Below are 24,302 nucleotides of genomic sequence, written 5' to 3'. Positions count from 1 at the left end.
TCGATAAAAAACTATGGCTTCTTTAATTTTTTTTACTTTACTTCTAGGAAAATGTTATCCGCACCCAACAATTTTCTTTGCAGCGATTGAGATAAGCACTTAAAAAAGAACAGTCGGCATGGGTTATAGCCCATATAGCCCAATAGCTAAATTCGTCTATAAATACGAAGCTTCTTTAAGAACACAAAAATGACAACCCTTAATTTAGTGGTGGACTAAATTTGAATTTATTTTGCATAGATAATCTTTAAATCAATAATAAAATACATTCACGTTGAAAAATTAATAAGTCTTTAGTTTCCTTCCACTCAGAGACCTGTGAAGAAGAAGAAGAAGAATAGAGCGAAACCAGAAAAGAAAATGGAGGCTGCTTCCGTTACCGCATCATCGATCATAAGAGTTGCAGCTCTTTCTGGGTCTCTTCGTAAATCTTCCTACAACCGTGGTCTAATTCGTTCTGGTCAGTTACTTTACCGCCATTTTTTTTCTGTTTTTTTTCTTCTTCCAAATGAACGGCGTCGTTTTTTGGGTTTGTAGCGATTGAGATAAGCAAGACGTCGATCAACGGCCTGCAGATAGAGTACATAGACATCTCACCGTTGCCACTGCTGAATACGGATCTGGAAGGCGAGGGGAGTTTTCCACCTGCCGTCGAAGCGTTTCGTCAGAACATTCTGGAAGCTGATAGCATCCTCTTTGCTTCTCCAGAGTACAATTACTCCCTCTCCGGTATAATTTTTATTTTATTTTATTATTATTATTCTCTTATTTATTATTTTTATTTATTTATAATTAATTTGCAATTGGACAATGCATGCCCTTACTGCCTAACCTTTGATGATCAGAAGTCACAAAAGCGTTTGGAAATTAGATAATTATTTAATTAATGTTGTAATAATGATGGATATTGCCACATTCGTTTACTTTTCAGTAGATGACACACCCACACATTATTTTGTTTTGATGGCGACTACTTGTGTGTTGATACCGGGTGTCGGTCATGAGATTTAACTTAAACTAGAGTATTCACATAATTTAATATAAAAATACTATTTTTTTTTTTGTCATAACTTAATATCATAAAATTGTTATAAAATAAAATAATTAGAGAATTACCACTGAAAATTGGTAGTGAAATTATATCTTTTCTTGTAGTGTTTGCACTGACCGAATTTCCTCTCAGATAGAAACTCACTCACTAATATTCAAATTTCTCACTCTCCTTTCTTTCTTCTCTCTCTTCGTTAGTGTATCTTACAAATGATCGAACAAGCCTATTTATAGATGCTTATGAAGTTCTCTCGTGAGCGTACAGCGCACTGTACAGTGCACTTCTGCCTCATTCTGTGAGCGTACAGTGCACCTTTGCTTCATATTTTCAACCATGTGGGCTCTACTATTTACAACAATCCAATGAATATTGCAATGCTGAATATCAAGATGTCAGTGAGTGTAGGCTCCACTATTTACAACACTCCCCCTTGGAGACCACATATCCATAGATTAGTTGCCTCATTAAAACCTTGCCTGGAAAAATCCAGTGGGAAAAAAAATCCGAATCGAAGGAAAAAGAGTACAACTTTATTTGGGACATTAGAGTAATGGGAAGTGCGCTCATGTTGCCTCGTTAAAACCTTGCTAGGAAAAACCTAGTCGAAGGAAAAAGAGTACAACGCGCTTATGTCCTGTGTTAGAGGACTATTGAACGCTCCCCCTGATTTTGCATGCTCCAATTTGATTGCTTGCAGAGTTGTCGTAATTCGATGCCATGCACTAACAAATTTACTGAAAATGATATGTCAGGTCTGGTGCATTGTGCTAAATACATTAAAGCACCTATTGCACTAAGATATGGTACTTCTGGACCAAGGACCATTTCATCATCCCCTTTTGGACGATATGGATCTTTCTTAGTGTCGAGCGACCGAACGACCATTGGTGTGCTAAGTGGATGGGCTTTATCCATGCCAAACCGCTGTAATATTTTTTCAGTATAATTCGATTGATGCACCAAAATTCCACGCAGATGGATCTAGGGCTTTATCCACGCAGATGGATCTTAGCATCCAGGACCCATGATAGGTCCATTTTCCTCGCTGCCCTAGATCCATCTGCGTGCTAATGGCCTTGGCAAAGCAATTGAAGATGGAAGTGATGCATCACCTGAGGAAAATGCGAAGGCCGTGATTTTCCTTTGCCGCCACATTCATGAAGCGCTGAAGAGCGAATATGTGGTGATTAATGAACCATTGGTCCTGTGGAAAGCTTTATGTGAGAGATACAATCATCAGAAGATGGTGACTCTCCCAAAAGCTAGATATGAATGGACACACTTGAGATTTCAAGACTTCAAGATAGTGTATGAATACAACTCAGTTATGCACAGGATCACCTCCCTTATGAAATTATGTGGTGAGAATATCTCTGAGGAAGATATGCTCGAAAAAAACTGAGTACATTCCATGCCTCAAATGTGCTTCTGCAACAGCAATATAGGCATAGTGGTTTCACGAAGTACTCAGAACTTGTATCTTGCCTATTGTTAGTTGAGCAGAATAACGAGCTTTTATTGAAAAATCACCAATCTCGCCCAACAGGCTCAACACCACTTCCTGAAACAAATGCTGCATCTCGGGAAGTGAATGCCACCTCATCTCGCGGCAGTATCCACAAACGTGGGCGAGGAGGCAAACGTGGCCGATGGCAAGGGAGTAGAAAGGATCGTGGTGCTCATTCATATGGCTTGGGGCCAAGAAACAATCCATCCATGAATGGCAAAAATGCACCCAGAAATAAGGGAAAAACACAAGCAAGCTATGTGCCTAGAAATGATGAAAGCGCTTGTTACAGATGTGGTGCAAAGGGACATTAGGCGCGTACATGCCTTACGCCGAAGCACTTGGCGGAACTTTATCAAACTTCACTTAAAAACAGAAAAGTGGAGACAAATTATGTTGCATCAGATCCGCCAGCCATAGACGGCTCATCGGAAATATCGCGTCATTTAAACAAGACGCATCTAGATGTTTCCGATTTTGTTAATGAAAGGGGGAATGAAATTTATGGGTCCGAACTGGATTAAATTCCTTCATGTACCATTTGTATTATCTGAAGCACTGTTTATTTTTCCTTTCTGCCTTCACTTCAATAAAAGTGGCAATGTTTTGAATGATTGTCTATTGATTCAACTTATTTTATTTGAAGGCATGGATATAAATTATGGATGCCCCCAAAACAAGAGCTCTAGCAAAGATATTTGTCTTGCAGACAGTGCAACTACTCATACAAATCTTTCGAGATCGAAAGTATTTCTCAAACTTGATGCGTACAAAAGAAAAGATAACAACCATATCAGGACCTGCAGACCTGATTGAAGGCTCAGGAATAGCCCAAGTTATGTTACCAAAAGGGACAATACTGTCCATTCAAGATGCCTTGTATTCATCTAACTCTAGAAGAAATCTGTTGAGTTTCAAAGATATTCGTTTGAATGGTTACCATGTTGAAACAAAGAATGAGAAAAACATGGAATATCTTTGCATTATTTCCAATGATACCCAGAAGCGTATATTGGAAAAGCTTTGTGCGCTCTCATCGGGATTGTACTATACAATCATACGGACAATTGAGGCACATAATGTCATGGACCAGAAGTCCATTGACTCAAATACTTTCAAGCTTTGGCATGACCGGTTGGGTCATCCTGGATCCACAATGATGCGTAGGATCATCATCAATTCTAAAGGACATCCCTTATTGACAAAACACATTATGGTATCAAGTGACAGCTTTTGCTAAGCTTGTTCACAAGGGAAGTTGGTAATCAGACCATCACAACCAAAGGTGGATGTTGAGTCCCCATCATTTTTACAGAGAATCCAAGGGGACATTTGTGGGCCTATTCATCCTCCCTGTGGACCATTTTGGTACTTTATGGTCTTAGTGGATGCATCTACCCGATGGTCACATGTTTGCCTTTTGTCCACTCGGAATATGGCATTTGCTAGGCTCTTGGCTCAGATAATTAAATTACGAGCCCAATTCCCAGATTATCCCATTAAGTCAATCAGACTCGATAATGCTGGTGAATTTACATATCAGACTTTTGATGATTACTGCATGTCGTTAGACATTGACATTGAACATCCTGTTCCCCATGTTCATACTCAAAATGGCTTGGCAGAAGATTTAATTAAGCGTTTTCAATTAATAGCACGCACATTGCTAATGAGAACAAAGTTGCCAGTTTCTGCTTGGAGATATGCCATTTTACATGCAGCATCTCTGGTGCGGTTGAGGCCCGTCGCCAACAATCAATATTCTCCAATACAACTTGTGTTGGGTAATCAACCAAATATTTCACATTTAAGAGTTTTTGGTTGTGCGGTATATGTGCCTATTGCACCACCGCAACGTACTAAGATGGGCCCTCAACGCAGATTGAGAATTTATGTTGGCTTTGATTCACCATCTATCATCAGATATCTGGAGCCCTTGACGGGTGATATCTTTAGGGCACGATTTGCGGATTGTCATTTTGATGAGACAATTTTTCCATTATTATGGGGAGAAAAAACTATTCCTAAAGAACAAGGCAAACCCGTTCCTGAAGAACGACATGAATTATCATGGGATGTACCCACTTTGTTTCATCTCGATCCTCGTACCGCTCAATGCGAAAACGAAGTAAGAAGGATCGTTCACCTCCAAAGCATTGCAAATCAGATGCCAGATGCATTTAATGATGCAACGAAGGTGATGAAATCACATATCCCAGCTGCAAATGCACCTGCAAGGATTGATGTTCACAATGGACAAAGCAATGCGCCAGCAAACGGCTCATCTGTTGCACGCCTGAAGCGTGGCAGACCACTAGGCTCAAAGGACTCAGTTCCTCGAAAGAGGAAGTTGATGGCCAAAATGAATGCAAATGAAATAAATGGAGAGCCCATAATTCATGATTTAAATCCCCCTCAAGAGGGACAGGTACTTCCTGAGAAGGAAAATGTCCTTGATGAGGCATGTGCTCCTGAAGTGGTAGCTGTACCCGAAAGCCAAGAAATCTCCATAAATTATACATCCACTAATGAATTGTGGAACATAAATGAGATAATCATCGATAATATATTTGCATTCTTAGTGGCTACTGAGATCATAAAAGTTGATGATATTGAGCCTTGCTCCATTGATGAATGCACACAGAGACAGGATTGGCCTAAGTGGAAAGATGCAATCCAGGCAGAATTAGACTCTTTGGAAAAAAGGAGTGTTTTTGGACCCGTTGTTCCAACTCCACTCAATGTGAACCCTGTAGGTTACAAGTGGGTATTTACAAGAAAGCGCAATGATAAAAATGAGATTGCAAGGTATAAAGCACGACTTGTTGCGCAAGGTTTTTCACAAAGGCCTGAAATTGATTATGTGGAAACATACTCTCCAGTAGTGGACGCAATTACGTTCCGTTACTTGATAAGCTTAGCGGTTTCAGAAAAACTTGAAATCAGACTTATGGATGTCATTACCGCATATCTATATGGAGAGTTGGATACAAGCATATACATGAAAGTCCCAGAAGGAATTAAACTGCCCGATGCAGCAAGTAATAAACCACGGGCCATGTTCTCAATCAAATTGAGAAGATCATTATATGGGTTAAAACAATCTGGGCGAATGTGGTATAATCGTCTCAGTAAGTATTTACTAAAGGAAGGATACACAAATGACCCTATCTGCCCATGTGTGTTTATTAAGAAATCAGAGTCTGGATTTGCGATAGTGGCGGTATATGTTGATGATATGAATCTAATTGGAACTCCTGAAGAGCTCCAAAAGACTGCTGATTATCTCAAACGCGAGTTTGAGATGAAAGATCTTGGAAAGACAAAATATTGTCTTAGCCTACAGATTGAGTACAGTGCTGATGGAATTTTGGTGCATCAATCAAATTATACTGAAAAAATATTACAGCGGTTTGGCATGGATAAAGCCCATCCACTTAGCACACCAATGGTCGTTCGGTCGCTCGACACTAAGAAAAATCCATATCGTCCAAAATGGGATGATGAAATGGTCCTTGGTCCAGAAGTACCATATCTTAGTGCAATAGGTGCTTTAATGTATTTAGCACAATGCACCAGACCTGACATATCATTTTCAGTAAATTTGTTAGTGCATGGCATCGGATTACGACAACTCTGCAAGCAATCAAATTGGAGCATGCAAAATCAGGGGGAGCGTTCAATAGTCCTCTAACACAGGACATAAGCGCGTTGTACTCTTTTTCCTTCGACTAGGGTTTTTCCCACTGGGTTTTTCCTAGCAAGGTTTTAACGAGGCAACATGAGCGCACTTCACATTACTCTAATGTCCCAAATAAAGTTGTACTCTTTTTCCTTCGATTCGGTTTTTTTTTTCCCACTGGGTTTTTCCAGGCAAGGTTTTAATGAGGCAACTAATCTATGGATATGTGGTCTCCAAGGGGGAGTGTTGTAAATAGTGGAGCCCACACTCACTGACATCTTGATATTCAGCATTGCAATATTCCTTGGATTGTTGTAAATAGTGGAGCCCACATGGTAATGCGGACATCATTGATTAGTTTCGAAATGTATGTGTTAGTTTCCTAGGTTCTCTAGTAGGGGTGGGCATTGAGACCAAAAAATCGGAACACCAAGCCGTATTGGGCTCAAAAAAAGGACTGTGTTCACTAAAAAGTCAATAAGTCGGCACCGAACAGGATTAGACCGGTTCAAATCGATTTCAAAGCCGGTTTCACACCTTACAAAACCAGATTGGACCAAACGGGACCAACTGTGTATTTTTTTATATATATAAAAAATTATTGAAGTCCAATACTAAATTTCTAATCCCATAACTAATATTTCCCCTAGCCTAACTTCAAAGCACCTCTCTTTTCTGGGCCCAATCATCTCTCTTTGCATGAAATTGGGTCATTTGGGAATTTTTAAGCCCAAAAAATAAAGATGTCAAGTTCCTATTGAGTTTTCCTCTTACAAGGACCATGTTTGATGTGATGTGGTTGCGAGGGATGTGGGTCATATTCTCTTGTGAAGACAATGGATTCAAGATCACAATGTTACCATCTTTGGTCGAGAAAATGTATGTTATCACCTTGAAACCACTACAACCGAAGCTCGTGAATCAATCTACACCAAATAAGGAGGTGCATGACAAAGTAGGTAAATCCAAAGCTCCTCATATAATTACTCTTAATTAATTTAGGGAAGATAAAGAAGTTCCGACTCAAGTGGAAGTTAGATCTGATTCTTATAGTACATGCGTTCCAAAGGAGAACCTGCAGCGCATTGATCCTGACATTTTGGAACGTTATTACAAATTTATCTTGTCATAGTTGAGCTCTTCTCAGCCAAGGGGAATTGATGCATACATCATTTATTAGTTTCCAAATATATTTGTTAGTTTCCTAGGTTCTCTACCCTCCATTTGGATGAGGGAAAATAACTCGGAATTTAGCTAAAAGTAGGGAATTTAAGAGGAGAAATTGACAATTCCCTTGTTTGGCAACTTAAGTGCAGAATTTATTAAATGACACGTGGAAAAAATCGAGAAAATTGGAGCATCAAATTCCTGAGTTTAATTTCCACCAAAATAGGCGTCATTTCACAATTTCCATAGTGCCGTTTACAAAATTTTGTCATTTACAAAATTCGACATACATAAATCCAAACATTGAAATCTTCAATTACCAGAAATTGAAATGATGGAAATCTAAATTTCGTCATTTTAGAATTCTATGTAATTTTTCCTTCTTCCAAACGGAGTGCTAGTTTTCCATATTCCAGTAAAATTTTGATTTTCTAGATTTTAGCACAGTTTCTAGTTTTTGTTTTGTTTTTTTTTTCTTCCAGATTTCTAGTTTCCTAATTTATTTGCGTTAGGACTTTTCTTTTAGCAAGGATAAAATCTTTATTCATCTATTTTCTGTTTGGCTTATTTACTGTTTCACCCCTTAGAACTCGAGCTCGCTCTCACTTAACCACCCGGAACTTAAATTTCTTCACTTTACCACTTCCGTCCATTTCTGTCCACAAAACCGTTAAGTTTGTTGAGGTGGCTTGGGCATTCTAGTAATTTTAGCCCCTATCTTCTCTCTTCTCTCTTCTCTCTGCCTCTCACTCACTCTCTCTCTCTCTCTCTCTCTCTCTCTCTCTCACACACACACACACACACTCACTCACTCACTCACTCACTCACTCTCTTTGCGTCTCTCTTCTCTTCCATCCCCTCCCCATACGTGTTCGGTTCATTTTTACACATGATTTTTCATGTTATTCACCCACTATTTTGAGTTAGTTCTTGACATTTTATAGCTTTTTACTTCTTTTTTGTGTTTTAATAGGTTTTACCTTGGTTTGTATGAAAATGAGCTAAAAGTGCATTATTTGATATAAATTCTGTTTTTGTTCATTTTCGTAGGTCAACTTCGTGGCCTTGGATCAGCATGTTCCGGTCCTTGGATGAGGTGATGATCTTCATAAGACTTGTTCCAATGGATGTTAACTACAACATATCCAAATTTGAGCTCCATTGGGCAAGTGTAGCCTATCCAGCTGATCGGACAATTGACGCTGGCTCTGGATGTTTGTTTTGGCCCAGTTTTCACCCCCACTTAATAGCATTTTATTTCTACTTGTTACCACACCTTTTGGTAACAATGGATTGCATTTGAGTGGCATTTCCTGAGTCAATTGGAGCCTTGGATTATACCTTAAAACAAGGTTTCATCATTTGCAAGGGGACAATGGGCAATAGCTTTAGAGAAAGAATAAGTTTTATACTAAAAGAAAAGCTGGAAAGGAGGAGAGAGAGAAGTCAAAAGGGATTGCAATCAGATTTGGGGGAGTTTTTGCAACGGGAGAGAGGGTATTCCACCATTCTACACAATTGAGAGCAGATTTTGGAGCTTGGAGCTAGGAGAAAGACAAGGTGCAGTCAAGAAAAGTGGAGAAGAAGACTTCCACCATTGATGATCTTGAAGCTTTCATCATTTTCTGAAAATCTGTAAACTCTTTCTAATTTCATTTTGAATTTGTGTTTGAAATGATTATGAGGAACTAAACTCCATAGCTAGGGCTTAGGTTGAAGCCCTAAACATGATTACCTTATTGTTTTGATGCTTGAGTGTATGAATTTCTAGATGTTGTTGATGAACCCCATTCACTAATTGAATTTTATGATATGTGTTTGCTTCCTTTGCTTAATCACCTTAGGTTGTATGCATGTAGCTAAAGTTGAGAAGTTGTGTAAGATAACCAAGAACACAATTTCTAATTAGCAACAAATGATTGAACTTGTTTAAGTGAGCATCATGTGAATTGGTTTCTTGACAACAATTGATGAATTCCAATTCACCAAATTAATCTATCCTTAATGTGTGTTTTCCTTGATTGATTACCTTTGAAAGCATGCTTCTTGAGGTTGTTGGGATTATGTGTATCTTCATGTTTTCCTAAGCAATAGATGGATGGAGTAAGAACCATCCATGTGAATTGGTTTCTTGAATACCTAATGTAAACACCATGCTATTAGGGTTCTTGTGATGTTCATATTCTCTTTGAACTTAATGGGTTTTCCTTGCAATCGAATCGAAGTACGAACCATACCTAGGTTCGGTTATGAGGAGGGCACAAGTATTGTAGCACGAACCATGCACTTTACGTATATTAGAGAGAATCAATGCGTCTTGAGCCACGACCCATGGTCTTGATTGCGAACATCTTCATCAATACATTTAGAGTTCATCACTTGAGTATCCATGAACATGGGTAGAATTGTTTAGGGTGGATTCCGAAACCCTAGTGTTTGTTACATTTTAATTTCACATTTTGATAATTCATCTCTGCCATTCACATTTAAATTCAAAGTCCATTTACTTTCATGCAATAGAAATAGGTCACTTGAACCAAATCAAAAAACCCCCCCAATGTGTGTGTGAGTTGCGTGTTTGACACGTTTTGTGTCTTTGTCACTGAATTTTGTTTGTTTCGTAATTGTTTTGGACTTTTGGTCCGCGTTGTGTTCTTGCATTTTCTGTGCTGATTCCAACCGTATAAAGAACGTGAATTTTGGATAAACGGTTGGAAAGTTATAGGTCAAAAACTGGACAGAGGTCGAAACTGAAAAACAGAGAAACGAATCTGTCCAAATGGTGATAAACGGGTGATAGAAAGTGCTGTTTGTGTTTTTCTTTATTTTCTTGTGTTGTTTCATTTCTTTTATCTTCCTTACTTCATTTTTAGTTTCCAATTTGTATTGTGTTTGTGTGTTGTGTAAAATTAGTGTTCTTTACGTACTCAAATTAGAACTTATAGGAAACCGACAAGTTCTTCGTGGGATCGACCCCGTACTTACATAATCTATACTTCATTAGATTCGTGCACTTGCGGGTATTTTTAATTGGTTGTTTGCACATTAATTTGTGTCCTTTTAGGAATGCAACAATTTTTGGCGCCGTTGCCGGGGAACTGGCACGGTTGCTTATTTGTTTTGTTTGAGTATGTTTAGAGTACTTAGTTTTATTTTTGTTTATTGATTGTTGTTTCATTTTATCTTGATTTATTTTTGTTTCTTTTTCTTACAGGAACATCCGAGGAGTCACCTCCACCATCTCCAATGGCAGCCGCAACTGAAATTGTGGAACTTACTATGTAAGAATACTCCAATAAATTTGTGATGGAAGAAGCAAATGTTTTTGGCTCATTTCATAATGAATTGCCTATGAATGAATATTTCCGACAAACATACAATTCGGAGTGGAGAAATAATTCAAACTTCTGGTGGACCGACAATCCAAATTTTCAACAAGGGTCATATCAACCATATCAAGGCCAACATAATACTTGTCCACCTTATGGTCAACCCCAATATTATAATCCACCACCACTTAGTCAATCTCACCAACCACCTCAAGGACCAACTTTGGAAGAAATTGTTGCTTCAATGGTTAGACACACAGATAGTTTCATCATGCAGAGGAATGACACCCATATGCAGAGGAATGATACCCACATGCAGAAAATGGTTAAGGCCATTGCCAATCTAGAAAATCAAGTGGGGCAAATTGTCACATCTTTGAGTCAAAGGGAAGCTAGGATAATGTCTAGCCAAACAGTGATACAAAATGGGCGTGAGCATGTTCAAGCAGTTACCTTGAGAACTGGTAAGGTAATTGGTGAAATTGATGGTTCTAAAAATTTGATTCACAATGTTGATGAAATGCAGGTTGAGCAAGTGATTGGGCCTAAGGAAAATGATGAAATCAACAAGGGGGAAGATAAACAAGCAGCATCTTCACCTGAGTGGATCCCAAAGCATGAACTTGCAAGAAGGGCAAGAAAGGAGAAGGTAAGTCGTGAACCTACTGATGAAGATATCTTACATGCTCCTTTTCCTCACAGGTTGATGAGTTCTAGGAAAAATCAACATGCCAAGGACATATTGGAAACTTTCAAGCAAGTGCAAGTCAATATTCCTTCCTTGGATGCAAACAAGCTCAAGGAATGCGAAACTGTTGCATTAACGGAAGAGGTTTCTGCTGTTTTGCAAAGGAAGCTTCCTCCCAATTTGCAAGATCCAGGAAGTTTCACAATTCCTTGTATAATTGGTGATAAATTATTTGAGGAACCTTTAATTGATTTCGGTGCTTCAATTAATCTAATGCCATATTCTGTTTTTGAAGTACTAAAGGAAGACAAGCTGAACATCCATGTTCCAAGCACCAATCATATGTTCAATGTCACTCCTTCTACTCAAATGAGAAGGCCACCCGACCCTAAATTTGTGCCTCCTCCATCTAATCCACGTATTGAAGAGCGCTTAAAATTGCTTTTGAAACCTACTCATGTGCATAAAAAGAAAAGAATACGAAATGGGTTGATTAGATGGCAAAGGGATTTGAAGAAACTTCATGTTCGGCACAAGGAGGCGATTGAGCCAAAACCCCCCAAGTGACCCAAGTATGTTGGAAGTCCGGCAAAAGACTTTAAACTTAGCGCTTCTTGGGAGGCAACCCAAGGTGAATAGAAGAAGTTTGTTGTCGTCCTAATCGCTTCAAAGTGGAGTTTCTCTAGACTCAAACTTACTTTTATTTTACTTTATTTATTTATTTTCCTTTTGAGTTAGGATTTCAATCTCCAACCAAGGTAATTTCGATTTTCTTGTTGTTTCTCTTTGTTTTTCTTACTTTTACTTTCCTTTACTTGTTTGTGTTTCTATTTTGTTGTTAAGTTTGGGAAGTAAATTGCTTCATGATTGCACACACTGAACTTTGGCTCAAATGTTTATTTCATTCCATACATGTGATTCCAAACACAAACTTGAAAAAAAAAAAAAAAAAAAAAAAAAACATAAATTTCTCAATCACATGTTCATTGTTGCATTTTGCACCACCTGAGGCTTCTGCTAATTGCCTCTGTCTGTTCTTGCTTGTAGAACCTGCAAAAGCTCTACATGATCTTCATTCCTCTTTTGCAGCATCTCTACATGCTGGCTGGCACTGTAGAGCCGCTTCTGCAGGTCCGCCACCAGAGCTTTCAGGGCCGCCACCTCCTCACTCAGTGCCCCGCACTCTCGTGTTCTCGCCAGTAGGCGCATGCCCAAATTTGTGGCCGAGACCGCGTTGAGCACGGTTAGATTGTGGGACTCGTCCACTGCCATCTGGTCAGACCTCTGCGCCACATGCAGGTGATCTGCAACTGTCAGTCTGCTGACAGTCATGCCCTCCGGCATTACTGCCCTTCGCGGCACCACCTCAGAGAAGTTTGAGGCCGAGCCATGGTGGTATGAGGAGTTTGGGAAGATAGGGTTTGGAGGAGCCCTTATCTGGGAATTTGGTGGTGCTAGTGACAGCTCAAGGTTGAGATCATCAAGGTGAGTACATGTGGATGCCATTGTTTTGTTTTTGGATGTTTTTGATGGTTTTCCTTGAGTTTGCAGAAAGAATTGCAGGGTACTCTTCCACTTGCAGAGGCGTGGCTTAAATAGACATATGCAGATGAGAGGGAGAGCCAACGCCATTTCGGATTTCCCGGGCATGCTCGACCTAATCGCTTCAAGGGGGAGCACATTAACTTTCACTTTACTTTTCTTTTTTCCGTGTTTTTCTAGTGTTTTGTGTTTTTGCCTTTCCCTTTCGGCTATCACCTTTGTCTTATTTTAGTTAGGGAAGTGTGTTTTCCCTTTCGGCTGTCGTCTTTGTTTTGTTTGGGAAGTGTGCTTCTTTTTCTTTTGCAACTTCATTTTCTTTTATTTCTGAAAAAAAAAAAAAAAAAAAAAAACAACAACAACAAACAAATACACGGAAAGGGCAAAGACAACCAGGCACACCACTAATACATTAGAAATTATTCTTTCACAGTGCTCGGTGTCTCGGCCATTGGACCTTTGAGTTTAGCCCTATGGCTATCCTCTTCCGGGGCTTCACGCACAGCCTCTTGGGGCTCATCACTCGAGCTCCCAAAGATCGCACTCTTAGCTTGAGCATACCTACTCTCGCGATCGGTTTTCTTGCGTTTACCCGGTTGGTCCAGGTCCTCCAGCTGCTTTCTCATGTCATGGGCGTAAACACTTACCATCTTTGAGAGATTTTGGTTCTCTTCCCGCAACGCCTCTAGCTGGTGTCGATTCACCTCCACTATCCTTGCCCTTTCCCTTTTTAAACTTTTAATAATACTCTGGCACTCTTCCACCATACTTCGCTCCGCCGCCAACTGACCTCTTAGCACCTCCACTTCATGGGACTTCGCAAGTAGGCGATGACCCACACTTGCGACTGTTGCGGTGCTTTGCACGCTTAGTGCCAGAGCATCGCTCACGACCCGGTTGTCATCCCTTGATCCCAGCACCCGTATATCCTTGGGAGTTACTAGATTTCTAGCAACTCCAAGGGCAACATCGTTGTCCAGCAGTATCGAGTCATTCACTGTCACGTGCCCCCGTGCAGAGGCAAAGTAGGGCATCCACACTGGTGCCACTGCTTGGCCCCGAGTCTGAGTCGGTGGAGCTAGGTTGAGATCCAGCGAGAATGGGTAGGAAGAAGCCATTTGAACTTTCTTTTCTTTTGTTCTTTCTTTTCTCTGTTGTGTGTTTCTGCGTTTGTGTGTTTTTCCCCAACTCTTTCTCTTCTTCTTTTATAGAGTTAGTTTCTACGTAACCCTAGACACGGCGCTTCTGCGTTTTGCGCGGCCCTTACGGCCTATCCCCTTAGGTCACCTCACCTGGTCCCCAACCCCTTTAATTACAGTTCTGCCTTTCAGCACTTTTGAGAAACAAAAGTCGTCACACCTTCCTATGAAGCCAATAATTCTGGCTTGGGACCGAGAGAGAGACCGCTGCTTGTCGACACGTCTCTCACTTTGTTTCCCGTGACTCACAGGTGCCGAGACTTCAGGGCCCACTTTTTTCTATTTTACTGAGTCCTCGCTCTTTGTGCTTCTGACTTGGTTTCTCTGTTTTTTATTTTTTTTATTTTTTTATTTACTTTCTTCGCTTTTGGGCTTTCGTTTGGGTTGGGCTTTCATTTGGTTTGTGCATTTCATTGGGCTGGTTTTCTGCATGTGTAAGATTGTTGTTAGGGCTTACTGTTTGGTTTTGTTTGGTGTTGTTTTGTTTTGTTTTGTTTTGCAACCGTGTTGTAGTTGTTTTTCTTTTTTGTTTTTGTATTTACTTGCTCTTTCCCTTTATTTCTTGTTATAACGTTGTTAATGCCTGAATTCTTTAACATTGAGGACAATGTTTATTTCTAAGTTTGGGAAGGGATAGCAAGTCTTTTTTGTTTCGCTTAAATTCTTGCTTTAATTTGTTCTGTTTTCTTTTCAGTTTTGAGTCTTTTTTGTTTTCAAGTCACTTTCCGGACATATATGATGAGATTGTGATGAATGTTTACATGACTTGATTGAAGATGTTAAAAAAAAAAAAAAAAAAAAAAAAAAAAAATTTGTTATTCACTAAATGGCATCGTTCTAGCATGATATGTTTGAAACCCTCTATGCACTTGCCATTTGTTTCATAATTCTCCAGTTGAGGGACTTGCATGATCCAAAGAATTGTATCAAGCATGAATTAGACTTGTATAACCATATAATGTGAGCTTTGAGCCTTGTGCTTCAATTCATGAGTGTTATACACATATTCTTACTTTTCTTGTCATCTGAGTTGTTGTCTGATCTCATTATTCATTGATTTGGTTGAGCACTTAAAAGTTACTCATTCTTGTGCAATTTGATTACATGACATTTGAGAAATGATATTAAGGCCCTCTTTGGACCGTTTGTGCCTTTCAAGCTAACCCTATGCATGCTTAAGCATGATTTTCCATTGTTAACCACCTTGAGCCTATATGTATGCCTTTTCTTTCAAGTAACCAATTATTACTTCTAGCCTTAGCCTGAAAAACAAGAATTCACCTTTCTAAGGAACTCGTGAGCTTTAATTTAGATGTGTTTTTCATGCTAAGTTTGGGAAGGGTTATTACATTCTTTAAAAAAAAAAAAAAAAAAAAAAAAAAAAAAGTACTTCACTCAAAGGGTGAAAGAAAAGAGAAAAGTCGTGGTTAAGTGGCAATGGTTTCAATTTCAATTCCATGTTTCTTGGTTGTTCAAATGGAAGGAAGGAGTGTGAATCATAATTAGTGGAGGTATAAGGCTTTGTGGTCTATTTGATCACCAAAAACTGAGTGAAAATCTCAAGCGTGATGTTTCAAAGTCTTTTAGTCAACGATTATATGCTCTTACATTGTGAGTTCCTTGGACTTTGTTGTATCCATATCCTTCATTTCTTACTCACCTTACACCCTTAGCCCCATTACAACCTATAATAAAGACCTAAATTGATCCTAAATGTCATGTGGTTGATTTGCACACATTTTTCAGCTTTTAAGTGTTTAGCATCCTTCTTGAGATCATATTCATGCATGTTTTTCATCTTGCTAATTTTGAGTTAAGTCCCGTATGGTTTAACTCTATTCTCATATTTATTATTGAGTGATGCATTGTAACCCTCTTCCGAGTGATTCATTTGTGAGAGGACAACTTTGGTGAGATTTGAAGTTACATTTGTGCTTGGTATGATTTTTGAAGTTGTGTGAAAACTGAAATTGGAGAATGAGTTCCATTTGGCCATCACACTACTACACTTGAGCATGTTGTGTTATGAATTTTGCCGCCTTGTGAATAATGTGTAAACTGAGTTTTTCTTGTGAAAACTTTTGAGTCGTTTGCATGAGTTGCTCTCTCCTTAGAAAGTGTTCGGAAAGTTTTGTTTCGAGTCTTGTTTTAATTTCTGTTTTGCTCGAGGACTAGCAAAAGATAAGTTTGGGAAGTTTGTTCGGTTCATTTTTACACATGATTTTTCATGTTATTCACCCACTATTTTGAGTTAGTTCTTGACATTTTATAGCTTTTTACTTCTTTTTTGTGTTTTAATAGGTTTTACCTTGGTTTGTATGAAAATGAGCTAAAAGTGCATTATTTGATATAAATTCTGTTTTTGTTCATTTTCGTAGGTCAACTTCGTGGCCTTGGATCAGCATGTTCCGGTCCTTGGATGAGGTGATGATCTTCATAAGACTTGTTCCAATGGATGTTAACTACAACATATCCAAATTTGAGCTCCATTGGGCAAGTGTAGCCTATCCAGCTGATCGGACAATTGACGCTGGCTCTGGATGTTTGTTTTGGCCCAGTTTTCACCCCCACTTAATAGCATTTTATTTCTACTTGTTACCACACCTTTTGGTAACAATGGATTGCATTTGAGTGGCATTTCCTGAGTCAATTGGAGCCTTGGATTATACCTTAAAACAAGGTTTCATCATTTGCAAGGGGACAATGGGCAATAGCTTTAGAGAAAGAATAAGTTTTATACTAAAAGAAAAGCTGGAAAGGAGGAGAGAGAGAAGTCAAAAGGGATTGCAATCAGATTTGGGGGAGTTTTTGCAACGGGAGAGAGGGTATTCCACCATTCTACACAATTGAGAGCAGATTTTGGAGCTTGGAGCTAGGAGAAAGACAAGGTGCAGTCAAGAAAAGTGGAGAAGAAGACTTCCACCATTGATGATCTTGAAGCTTTCATCATTTTCTGAAAATCTGTAAACTCTTTCTAATTTCATTTTGAATTTGTGTTTGAAATGATTATGAGGAACTAAACTCCATAGCTAGGGCTTAGGTTGAAGCCCTAAACATGATTACCTTATTGTTTTGATGCTTGAGTGTATGAATTTCTAGATGTTGTTGATGAACCCCATTCACTAATTGAATTTTATGATATGTGTTTGCTTCCTTTGCTTAATCACCTTAGGTTGTATGCATGTAGCTAAAGTTGAGAAGTTGTGTAAGATAACCAAGAACACAATTTCTAATTAGCAACAAATGATTGAACTTGTTTAAGTGAGCATCATGTGAATTGGTTTCTTGACAACAATTGATGAATTCCAATTCACCAAATTAATCTATCCTTGATGTGTGTTTTCCTTGATTGATTACCTTTGAAAGCATGCTTCTTGAGGTTGTTGGGATTATGTGTATCTTCATGTTTTCCTAAGCAATAGATGGATGGAGTAAGAACCATCCATGTGAATTGGTTTCTTGAATACCTAATGTAAACACCATGCTATTAGGATTCTTGTGATGTTCATATTCTCTTTGAACTTAATGGGTTTTCCTTGCAATCGAATCGAAGTACGAACCATACCTAGGTTCGGTTATGAGGAGGGCACAAGTATTGTAGCACGAACCATGCACTTTACGTATATTAGAGAGAATCAATGCGTCTTGAGCCACGACCCATGGTCTTGATTGCGAACATCTTCATCAATACATTTAGAGTTCATCACTTGAGTATCCATGAACATGGGTAGAATTGTTTAGGGTGGATTCCGAAACCCTAGTGTTTGTTACATTTTAATTTCACATTTTGATAATTCATCTCTGCCATTCACATTTAAATTCAAAGTCCATTTACTTTCATGCAATAGAAATAGGTCACTTGAACCAAATCAAAAAACCCCCCCAATGTGTGTGTGAGTTGCGTGTTTGACACGTTTTGTGTCTTTGTCACTGAATTTTGTTTGTTTCGTAATTGTTTTGGACTTTTGGTCCGCGTTGTGTTCTTGCATTTTCTGTGCTGATTCCAACCGTATAAAGAACGTGAATTTTGGATAAACGGTTGGAAAGTTATAGGTCAAAAACTGGACAGAGGTCGAAACTGAAAAACAGAGAAACGAATCTGTCCAAATGGTGATAAACGGGTGATAGAAAGTGCTGTTTGTGTTTTTCTTTATTTTCTTGTGTTGTTTCATTTCTTTTATCTTCCTTACTTCATTTTTAGTTTCCAATTTGTATTGTGTTTGTGTGTTGTGTAAAATTAGTGTTCTTTACGTACTCAAATTAGAACTTATAGGAAACCGACAAGTTCTTCGTGGGATCGACCCCGTACTTACATAATCTATACTTCATTAGATTCGTGCACTTGCGGGTATTTTTAATTGGTTGTTTGCACATTAATTTGTGTCCTTTTAGGAATGCAACAATACGCAACCCCCATCGCATCTCACCCATTCACACACTCTCTCTCTCTCTCTTTCTCTCTATGACTCACTATTCTCTCCCATCCTTTCCCTAGACCCAACCACCTGCACACCCTACCCTCTTCCCTCCTTTTGCCTATCTCTTGCTCACTCTCTTTGCCTCTATTTTCTCTCCCATCCCATCCTCAGACCTTACCCTCAGTGCTCCTCCATCGCACCCCACCCCTCATCTCCCTCTTCCTCTATCTTCTCTCCCCTCCCAAACCCTCATCGCACCCCACCCCCTCCTATATTCTGTCTTCTATGTGCCTTTTTCTCTCACTCTCACTCACTCTCTTTCTCTCTCTCTCTCTCTCTCTCTCTCTCTCTCTCTCTCTCTCTCTCTCTCTCTCTCTCTCTATTACTTACTCTTCTCTCCCATCTCCTCCCCAGACCCAACCCCCAGTGCACCCTACCCCCTTCCTTTCCTTTGCCTCTCTCTCGCTCACTCACTCAGCCTCTATTTTCTCTCCCATCCCAGCCTCAGACCTTACCCCCAGCGCTCCTCTATCGCACCATACCCCTCCTTTCCCTCTGCCTCTCTCTTCTCTCCCCTCCCCAACCCTCATTGCACCCCACCCCCTCCCATATTCTTTCTTCTATGTGGCTCTTTCTTCCCACTCTCTTTGTCGAGAGAGAAGATAGGGACTGGCGTCGATGATATTTAAAAAAAAAAGTGGTGGTAGTTTGGGTGTGTTGAGTAATTCCATGGAGGGTTAGGTATGGGGTGGGGGTTGAGTCTGGGGAGGGGATAAGAGAGAAGAGGGAGGCAGAGAGAGTGAGAGTGAGAGTGAGAGAGATAGAGAGAGAGATAAAGGGAGGTAAGGGGTCAAGTGCGATGGAGGTGAGCTTGGGATTGGGTCTGGGAAGGGAATGAGAGAGAAGAGAGAGGCAGAGAGAAGAAGGGGATGGGTTGGGGAGGAGAGAGAGAGAGAGAGAGAGAGAGAGAGAGAGAGAGAGAGAGAGAGAGAGAGAGAGAGAGAAGGTCATTTAATGGGAAAATGAGACGGTGTTGAAGGGATGGGGTAACATTGGAGACGGAGTGGGAGAATAGGGGGTACGGTGGGGAAATTTGAGTTCCGGGTGGTTAAGTGAGAGTGAGCTCGAATCCCAGAGGGTGAAACAATAAATAAGTCTTTCTGTTTTTCATTGTTTTTACTTTCGCTAATCTACCTTGTTATTCAATTCATATATCCTACATCAAGCGGATTCCAATTTTGTCATTCTCAATTCTTCAAATTTAGCTAGAACCAATTGAAGTTTGAGTGACCTCACTTGTTATCACCTTCATGCACAATCCCAAACTAATCACATGTTTGCTTAACAGTAAGACAATGTTGGATGTGAGAGAACAACGTTGCTAGAAAAAGGCAATGGCTACCCTACCTTTTTGTTTGAACTAGAAGAAATTAGTTCAGCTATTGCTCCCTTAGCTCTTGGTTTAGGCAGTAATTCATTGTAAACAATTTTCACAAGGGATCTCCATTCAATAGTCAAATATTCAAAAGCACATTCCTCATATGCATCCATGAATATCTCAAACTTCTCTTTCTAGACAGTATAGTTAGGGTATAGTTGATGCCATCAAATAAAGGAGAAGTGTTACAAAATCTTGCAACTCGCTCTCTTTCCATGGTTTTGACACACCCGAAACCAAAAACTGCCCTAGGATCTCTCTATTTGTATTAATAGCTAGTTCTCTGACACTAATTGATCGATAACATTATGACTAAGGTTTTAAAGCACACATTCCATATAGATCCATGAATATCTCAAACTTCTCTTTCCTGATAGTATAGTTATGGTTTAGTTTGTGCCATCAAATAAAGGACAAGTGTTACAAAATCTTGCAACTCAGCTCACTTTCCATGGTCTGACACACCTAAAACCAAAAACTACCCTATTTGTATTAATAGTGGGTGCTCTGACACCAATCAAGAATATTATGAATAAGGTTTTTAAGCGCAATGGCCTCCGAACTTACACTTGATTTTAATTTTGGTCTCCAAAACTCATTTTTGAGTCATTTTGGTCATCCAACTCTTGAACGTGTATAAACTGGTGGAGTGGAAGGGGATGTCAAGAATTTGATCCAAGCTATTTTTGTTCGACTGAGGAAAAGCCAGTGTGGGGTTGCTTGACGGTGCAGAGTGTTGTTATATAAGTTGAATGTTTTTTCTTTTGGTTATGTTTCTAGAGAAGCCAATTCAGTTGCTCATACATTATCTCGTTATGCTTTAACTTTAAGTGTTGCATTATCATGGTATGGGACTCCTCCCAATGTCATTCGAGATGCTTTAGTTGAACATCAACAAAATTATAATTAAAAAAAAGTATAATTTAGGGGGGTGTATTCAATTCATACTTATAAAGACTTTTTTTAAGTGAGTGACTTTCATGGAGTTGACAAATTCTTAAATACTTTCATAGAGTTGATAAAAGTCACTAGTAAATTGGCAAGACTTTTGCTCTTAACAATTAGTCTTAAAAGTATGGAAAAGTCATTCATTTAATAAGCTTTTTAAAAGTCATTAACTTTTTGGATACCACCAAACTTTTAAATACTCTTTAAAAGTCGTAACTGGATACCACCAAACTTTTAAATACTTTTTAAAAGTCACAATTGAATACCACTAGACTTTTATATACTCTTTAAAAATCTAAATTGAATACCTCTAGACTTTTATATACTCATTAAAAGTTTGAATTGAATACACCCCCCTTAAAAACAGGAACTGATTTAGCTTTTCACAAACGTGAACTCATTCACTCACAAACAAAAGCACCCATTTGAAAAATATATCTTTCACATGCATCCATTCATTATTTCTGAACCAGTAGGTAAGATCCATTACTTCTGAAACCTTCCACTGAAAATGATTCTATAAATCTAATAATGGTTCTTGTCGCAACGTTCATAAATATGCACAAAATAATTCATCATCTGCACATCAAAACTCCTTATAATTATCTCTTCTTCTGGTGAAGAACCCAAGAAATCAGAAATGGAGGAGGAGGATTCTTCGGTCGCAGCAAAATCGGTCGTAAAAGTAGAAGTAGGTCTGGGGCCATTGTGCCGTTGTTTTTGTTTGTTCGGGCCTCGGGCTGCCCCGATTATGACCAAAAGTAAAAATAAAAATAAAAATTCAGTTATAAAAGTTGCGGCAGTTTGTGGGTCGCTTCGTGGAGCTTCATACAACCGCTGCCTCATTCGTTCTGGTTAGTAAATTAGCTTACATGGTTTTTTTTTTTTTTTTTTTGTGGTAATATTTTTTTATGGATGATTTGTAACGGTGGCGTTTTTGGTGTGGTAGCAATTGAGATAAGCAAGGCGTCCATCGACGGCTTGGAGATAGAGTACGTGGACATCTCAGCGCTGCCGTTTCTGAACGTGGATCTGGAGGGTAAGGATGGGAGTTTTCCACCTGCCGTGGAAGCATTTCGTCGGAAGATTTTAGAAGCTGATAGCATCCTCTTTGCTTCTCCCGAGTACAATTACTCCATCTCTGGTATAATTTTCATTTTTTATTTTACTAAAAAAAATGGTCACCAAACTTGTTAAAAGCCTTCATTTCAGTCTTTAAACTTTCAAATCAATTACCCCCCACACTATGTATTATGTTCCAGCACCTCTAAAGAATGCCATTGACTGGGCATCAAGACCACCAAATGCTTGGGCTGATAAGGCTGCCGCAGTTGTAAGTGCCTCAGGGGACTTTGGTGGCGGCCGATCCCAATATCATCTTCGCCAAGTAGGAGTGTCTCTCGACCTTCATTTCATCAACAAGCCCGAGTTTTTCTTGGATGGACTCAAGTCTCCTGAAAAGTTCGACAGTGGCAACTTGGTGGATGAACAGGACAAAGAGAGGCTGAAGGAAATTCTTTTGGCCTTGCAGGCATTCACTTTGAGGCTTCAAACAAAGTGATGAGAGGCGCTCCTTCGTGTTTCGAACCGCCAACTTCTAGGCCACAACAATGGAGGTTGCAGGTTTCAAGCAAGAAGCAGTCTCTTTAATTTATTTATTTTTGATGAAAAGCAGTGTCTCTTATTTCAAAGGTGCTGAAGGTGTTGTATTGGGAGAGTTTGAGGGTTTTTATTTTGGTCGACAAGAGATTTATTTGTTTCTACCTTAGCAATGTTATCGATTGTTGTGCTTGTGGAGTGTAATAATAAAAGGGCTTCTTAGATCTAGGTCCACAACGATTAGCTATCATTGGGTTTAGTCCTCGCGGTTTTAGTTTTAGATGCAGGTTCTTTTACATTTATTACTTTTTTGTTGTGTCAATTTTACCCTTTGAGGTAAATAAGGAAAACACATTGAAAATCTAAATTTAATACATTATTTCCTTGTATTGAATTCCATAATTTAAATTTTGAATTCTTTCCTTCATAATATTCCTAATATATGGACAAAATACAATTTAATCAATACAAAGTAAAGACCCACAAATTATACTAATACAAGCACCCACATTAAATTATATACCTGACATACAAGTAAATAGTGTTATTATTAGTAACGAAAAATACTTAGTGATAAATCATGTTACCTATAAGTTAGGAACATAAATTAGAAAACTACCTATAAGTCAGATAAAAAAAATAGAAAACTACCTATATCTCCGGTACATAAAAAAGATAAATGGTAAATCGTATGTTACCTATAACTTAGATTCATAAACAAAAAGGCAAAAAAGTGTGGTACCTATATCTCATGTATGTCAAAACACAAGTCAATTAATAACTTTTTTTTTGTTAAAGGAATATGTTACCTATAATTTAGATATATATATATGAAGAAAAATATATCAAAAAATGTATTACGTACCTATGTCTCCGGTATACTATACATAAAAGAACAACTATAAAGAACAAAATAACTGAACCTGATTAAAAGTTGAGCATATATTCAACATAAAATAATAATAATAAGATTACCTCATTAAGAGTTGTTGGATGAGGAAAGAAATATAATATTGGCTAATTATCTCATTAAGGTAAGTAATCGAAGATAATGGGCAAGGGTAAATTGGATAAGGAAAGAAATATAATATTGGCTAATTATCTCATTAAGGTAAGTAATCTAAGATAATGGGCAATATTGGAACAAAAAATGATTTTAAATATATAAAATAAAAAGATTACATCAGACAATATTCAAAAAGGAATGTAATCCTATGTGGCACAAAAGTCAAAGGACTTGTATCAAAGTCACCAAATCCGAGGATTAAACCCAACTTCTAGATGAGAATTTGGATCTATATCAACTTTTCTAATAATAAAATTATGTTCTTAATAGAAATTATTTTGCTTTCCGAGTAAGTATGCCTGGCGCAGTACTAATTTATATATTTAGGATTTTTGTGCCAAAAAATAAAATTATATATGATTGAATTTTATATTTACCAATTTAGTCAAGTTTTTCACCATCATCTGACTTTTCTCATTCAAACCCAAAGAGTTTCTCTATCTCTTTTTATCACAAAATTTAGTTACACAAAGAAAGAGATAGACACAAAATAATATACAATCGTGATAGGCAAAGTTAGTTTCGCTCTTATTGCTCCTATTTAGGGATTATCATTTGCCACGCCGCCTGGGGGCGAAGTGGGTAGTTTGAGACCCAATAGGTCAAAGTCTGGCCCAATCTGATGGTTTGCACTGTTAGGCATGACCTTGGTAGCTTGAGACCCTATAGGT

The 24,302-nt window shown here is 38.6% G+C and overlaps 1 protein-coding gene and 1 pseudogene across 2 annotated transcripts; both read left to right on the top strand.

Annotated features, from left to right (window-relative positions):
* Window positions 1-204: 204 nt before the first annotated feature.
* LOC110761137 (NADPH:quinone oxidoreductase-like) lies at window positions 205-22,954 on the top strand. Of its 2 annotated transcripts, none has more exons than XM_088248226.1 (3): window positions 205-460; window positions 538-729; window positions 22,229-22,954. In XM_088248226.1, the coding sequence occupies exons 1-3, from the start codon at window positions 361-363 to the stop codon at window positions 22,525-22,527; spliced, it is 591 nt and encodes a 196-aa protein (XP_088104352.1). In that variant the 5' UTR covers window positions 205-360; the 3' UTR covers window positions 22,528-22,954. The 2 variants fall into 2 exon arrangements, with proteins under 2 accessions (XP_088104352.1, XP_021819231.1); XM_021963539.2 differs by lacking the exons at window positions 205-460; window positions 538-729 and adding exons at window positions 21,564-21,820; window positions 21,916-22,110.
* LOC148296340 (uncharacterized) lies at window positions 1,764-3,082 on the top strand (annotated as a pseudogene).
* Window positions 22,955-24,302: the final 1,348 nt, after the last annotated feature.

The sequence above is a fragment of the Prunus avium genome, chromosome 2 (genome assembly GCF_965620075.1).
Source record: "Prunus avium chromosome 2, drPruAviu1.hap1.1, whole genome shotgun sequence".
In the NCBI taxonomy this organism is placed as follows: domain Eukaryota; kingdom Viridiplantae; phylum Streptophyta; class Magnoliopsida; order Rosales; family Rosaceae; genus Prunus; species Prunus avium.
This window is presented reverse-complemented; position numbering and strand designations above follow the sequence as displayed.

Bases quoted from the DNA above. Each gene is read 5' to 3' on its own strand.
- LOC110761137 (XM_021963539.2), top strand. From the start codon at position 21,607: ATGGAGGAGGAGGATTCTTCGGTCGCAGCAAAATCGGTCGTAAAAGTA. The intron at 21,821-21,915 runs GTTAGTAAATTA...TTGGTGTGGTAG, and splicing joins CCGCTGCCTCATTCGTTCTG to CAATTGAGATAAGCAAGGCG. The intron at 22,111-22,228 runs GTATAATTTTCA...ATTATGTTCCAG, and splicing joins GTACAATTACTCCATCTCTG to CACCTCTAAAGAATGCCATT.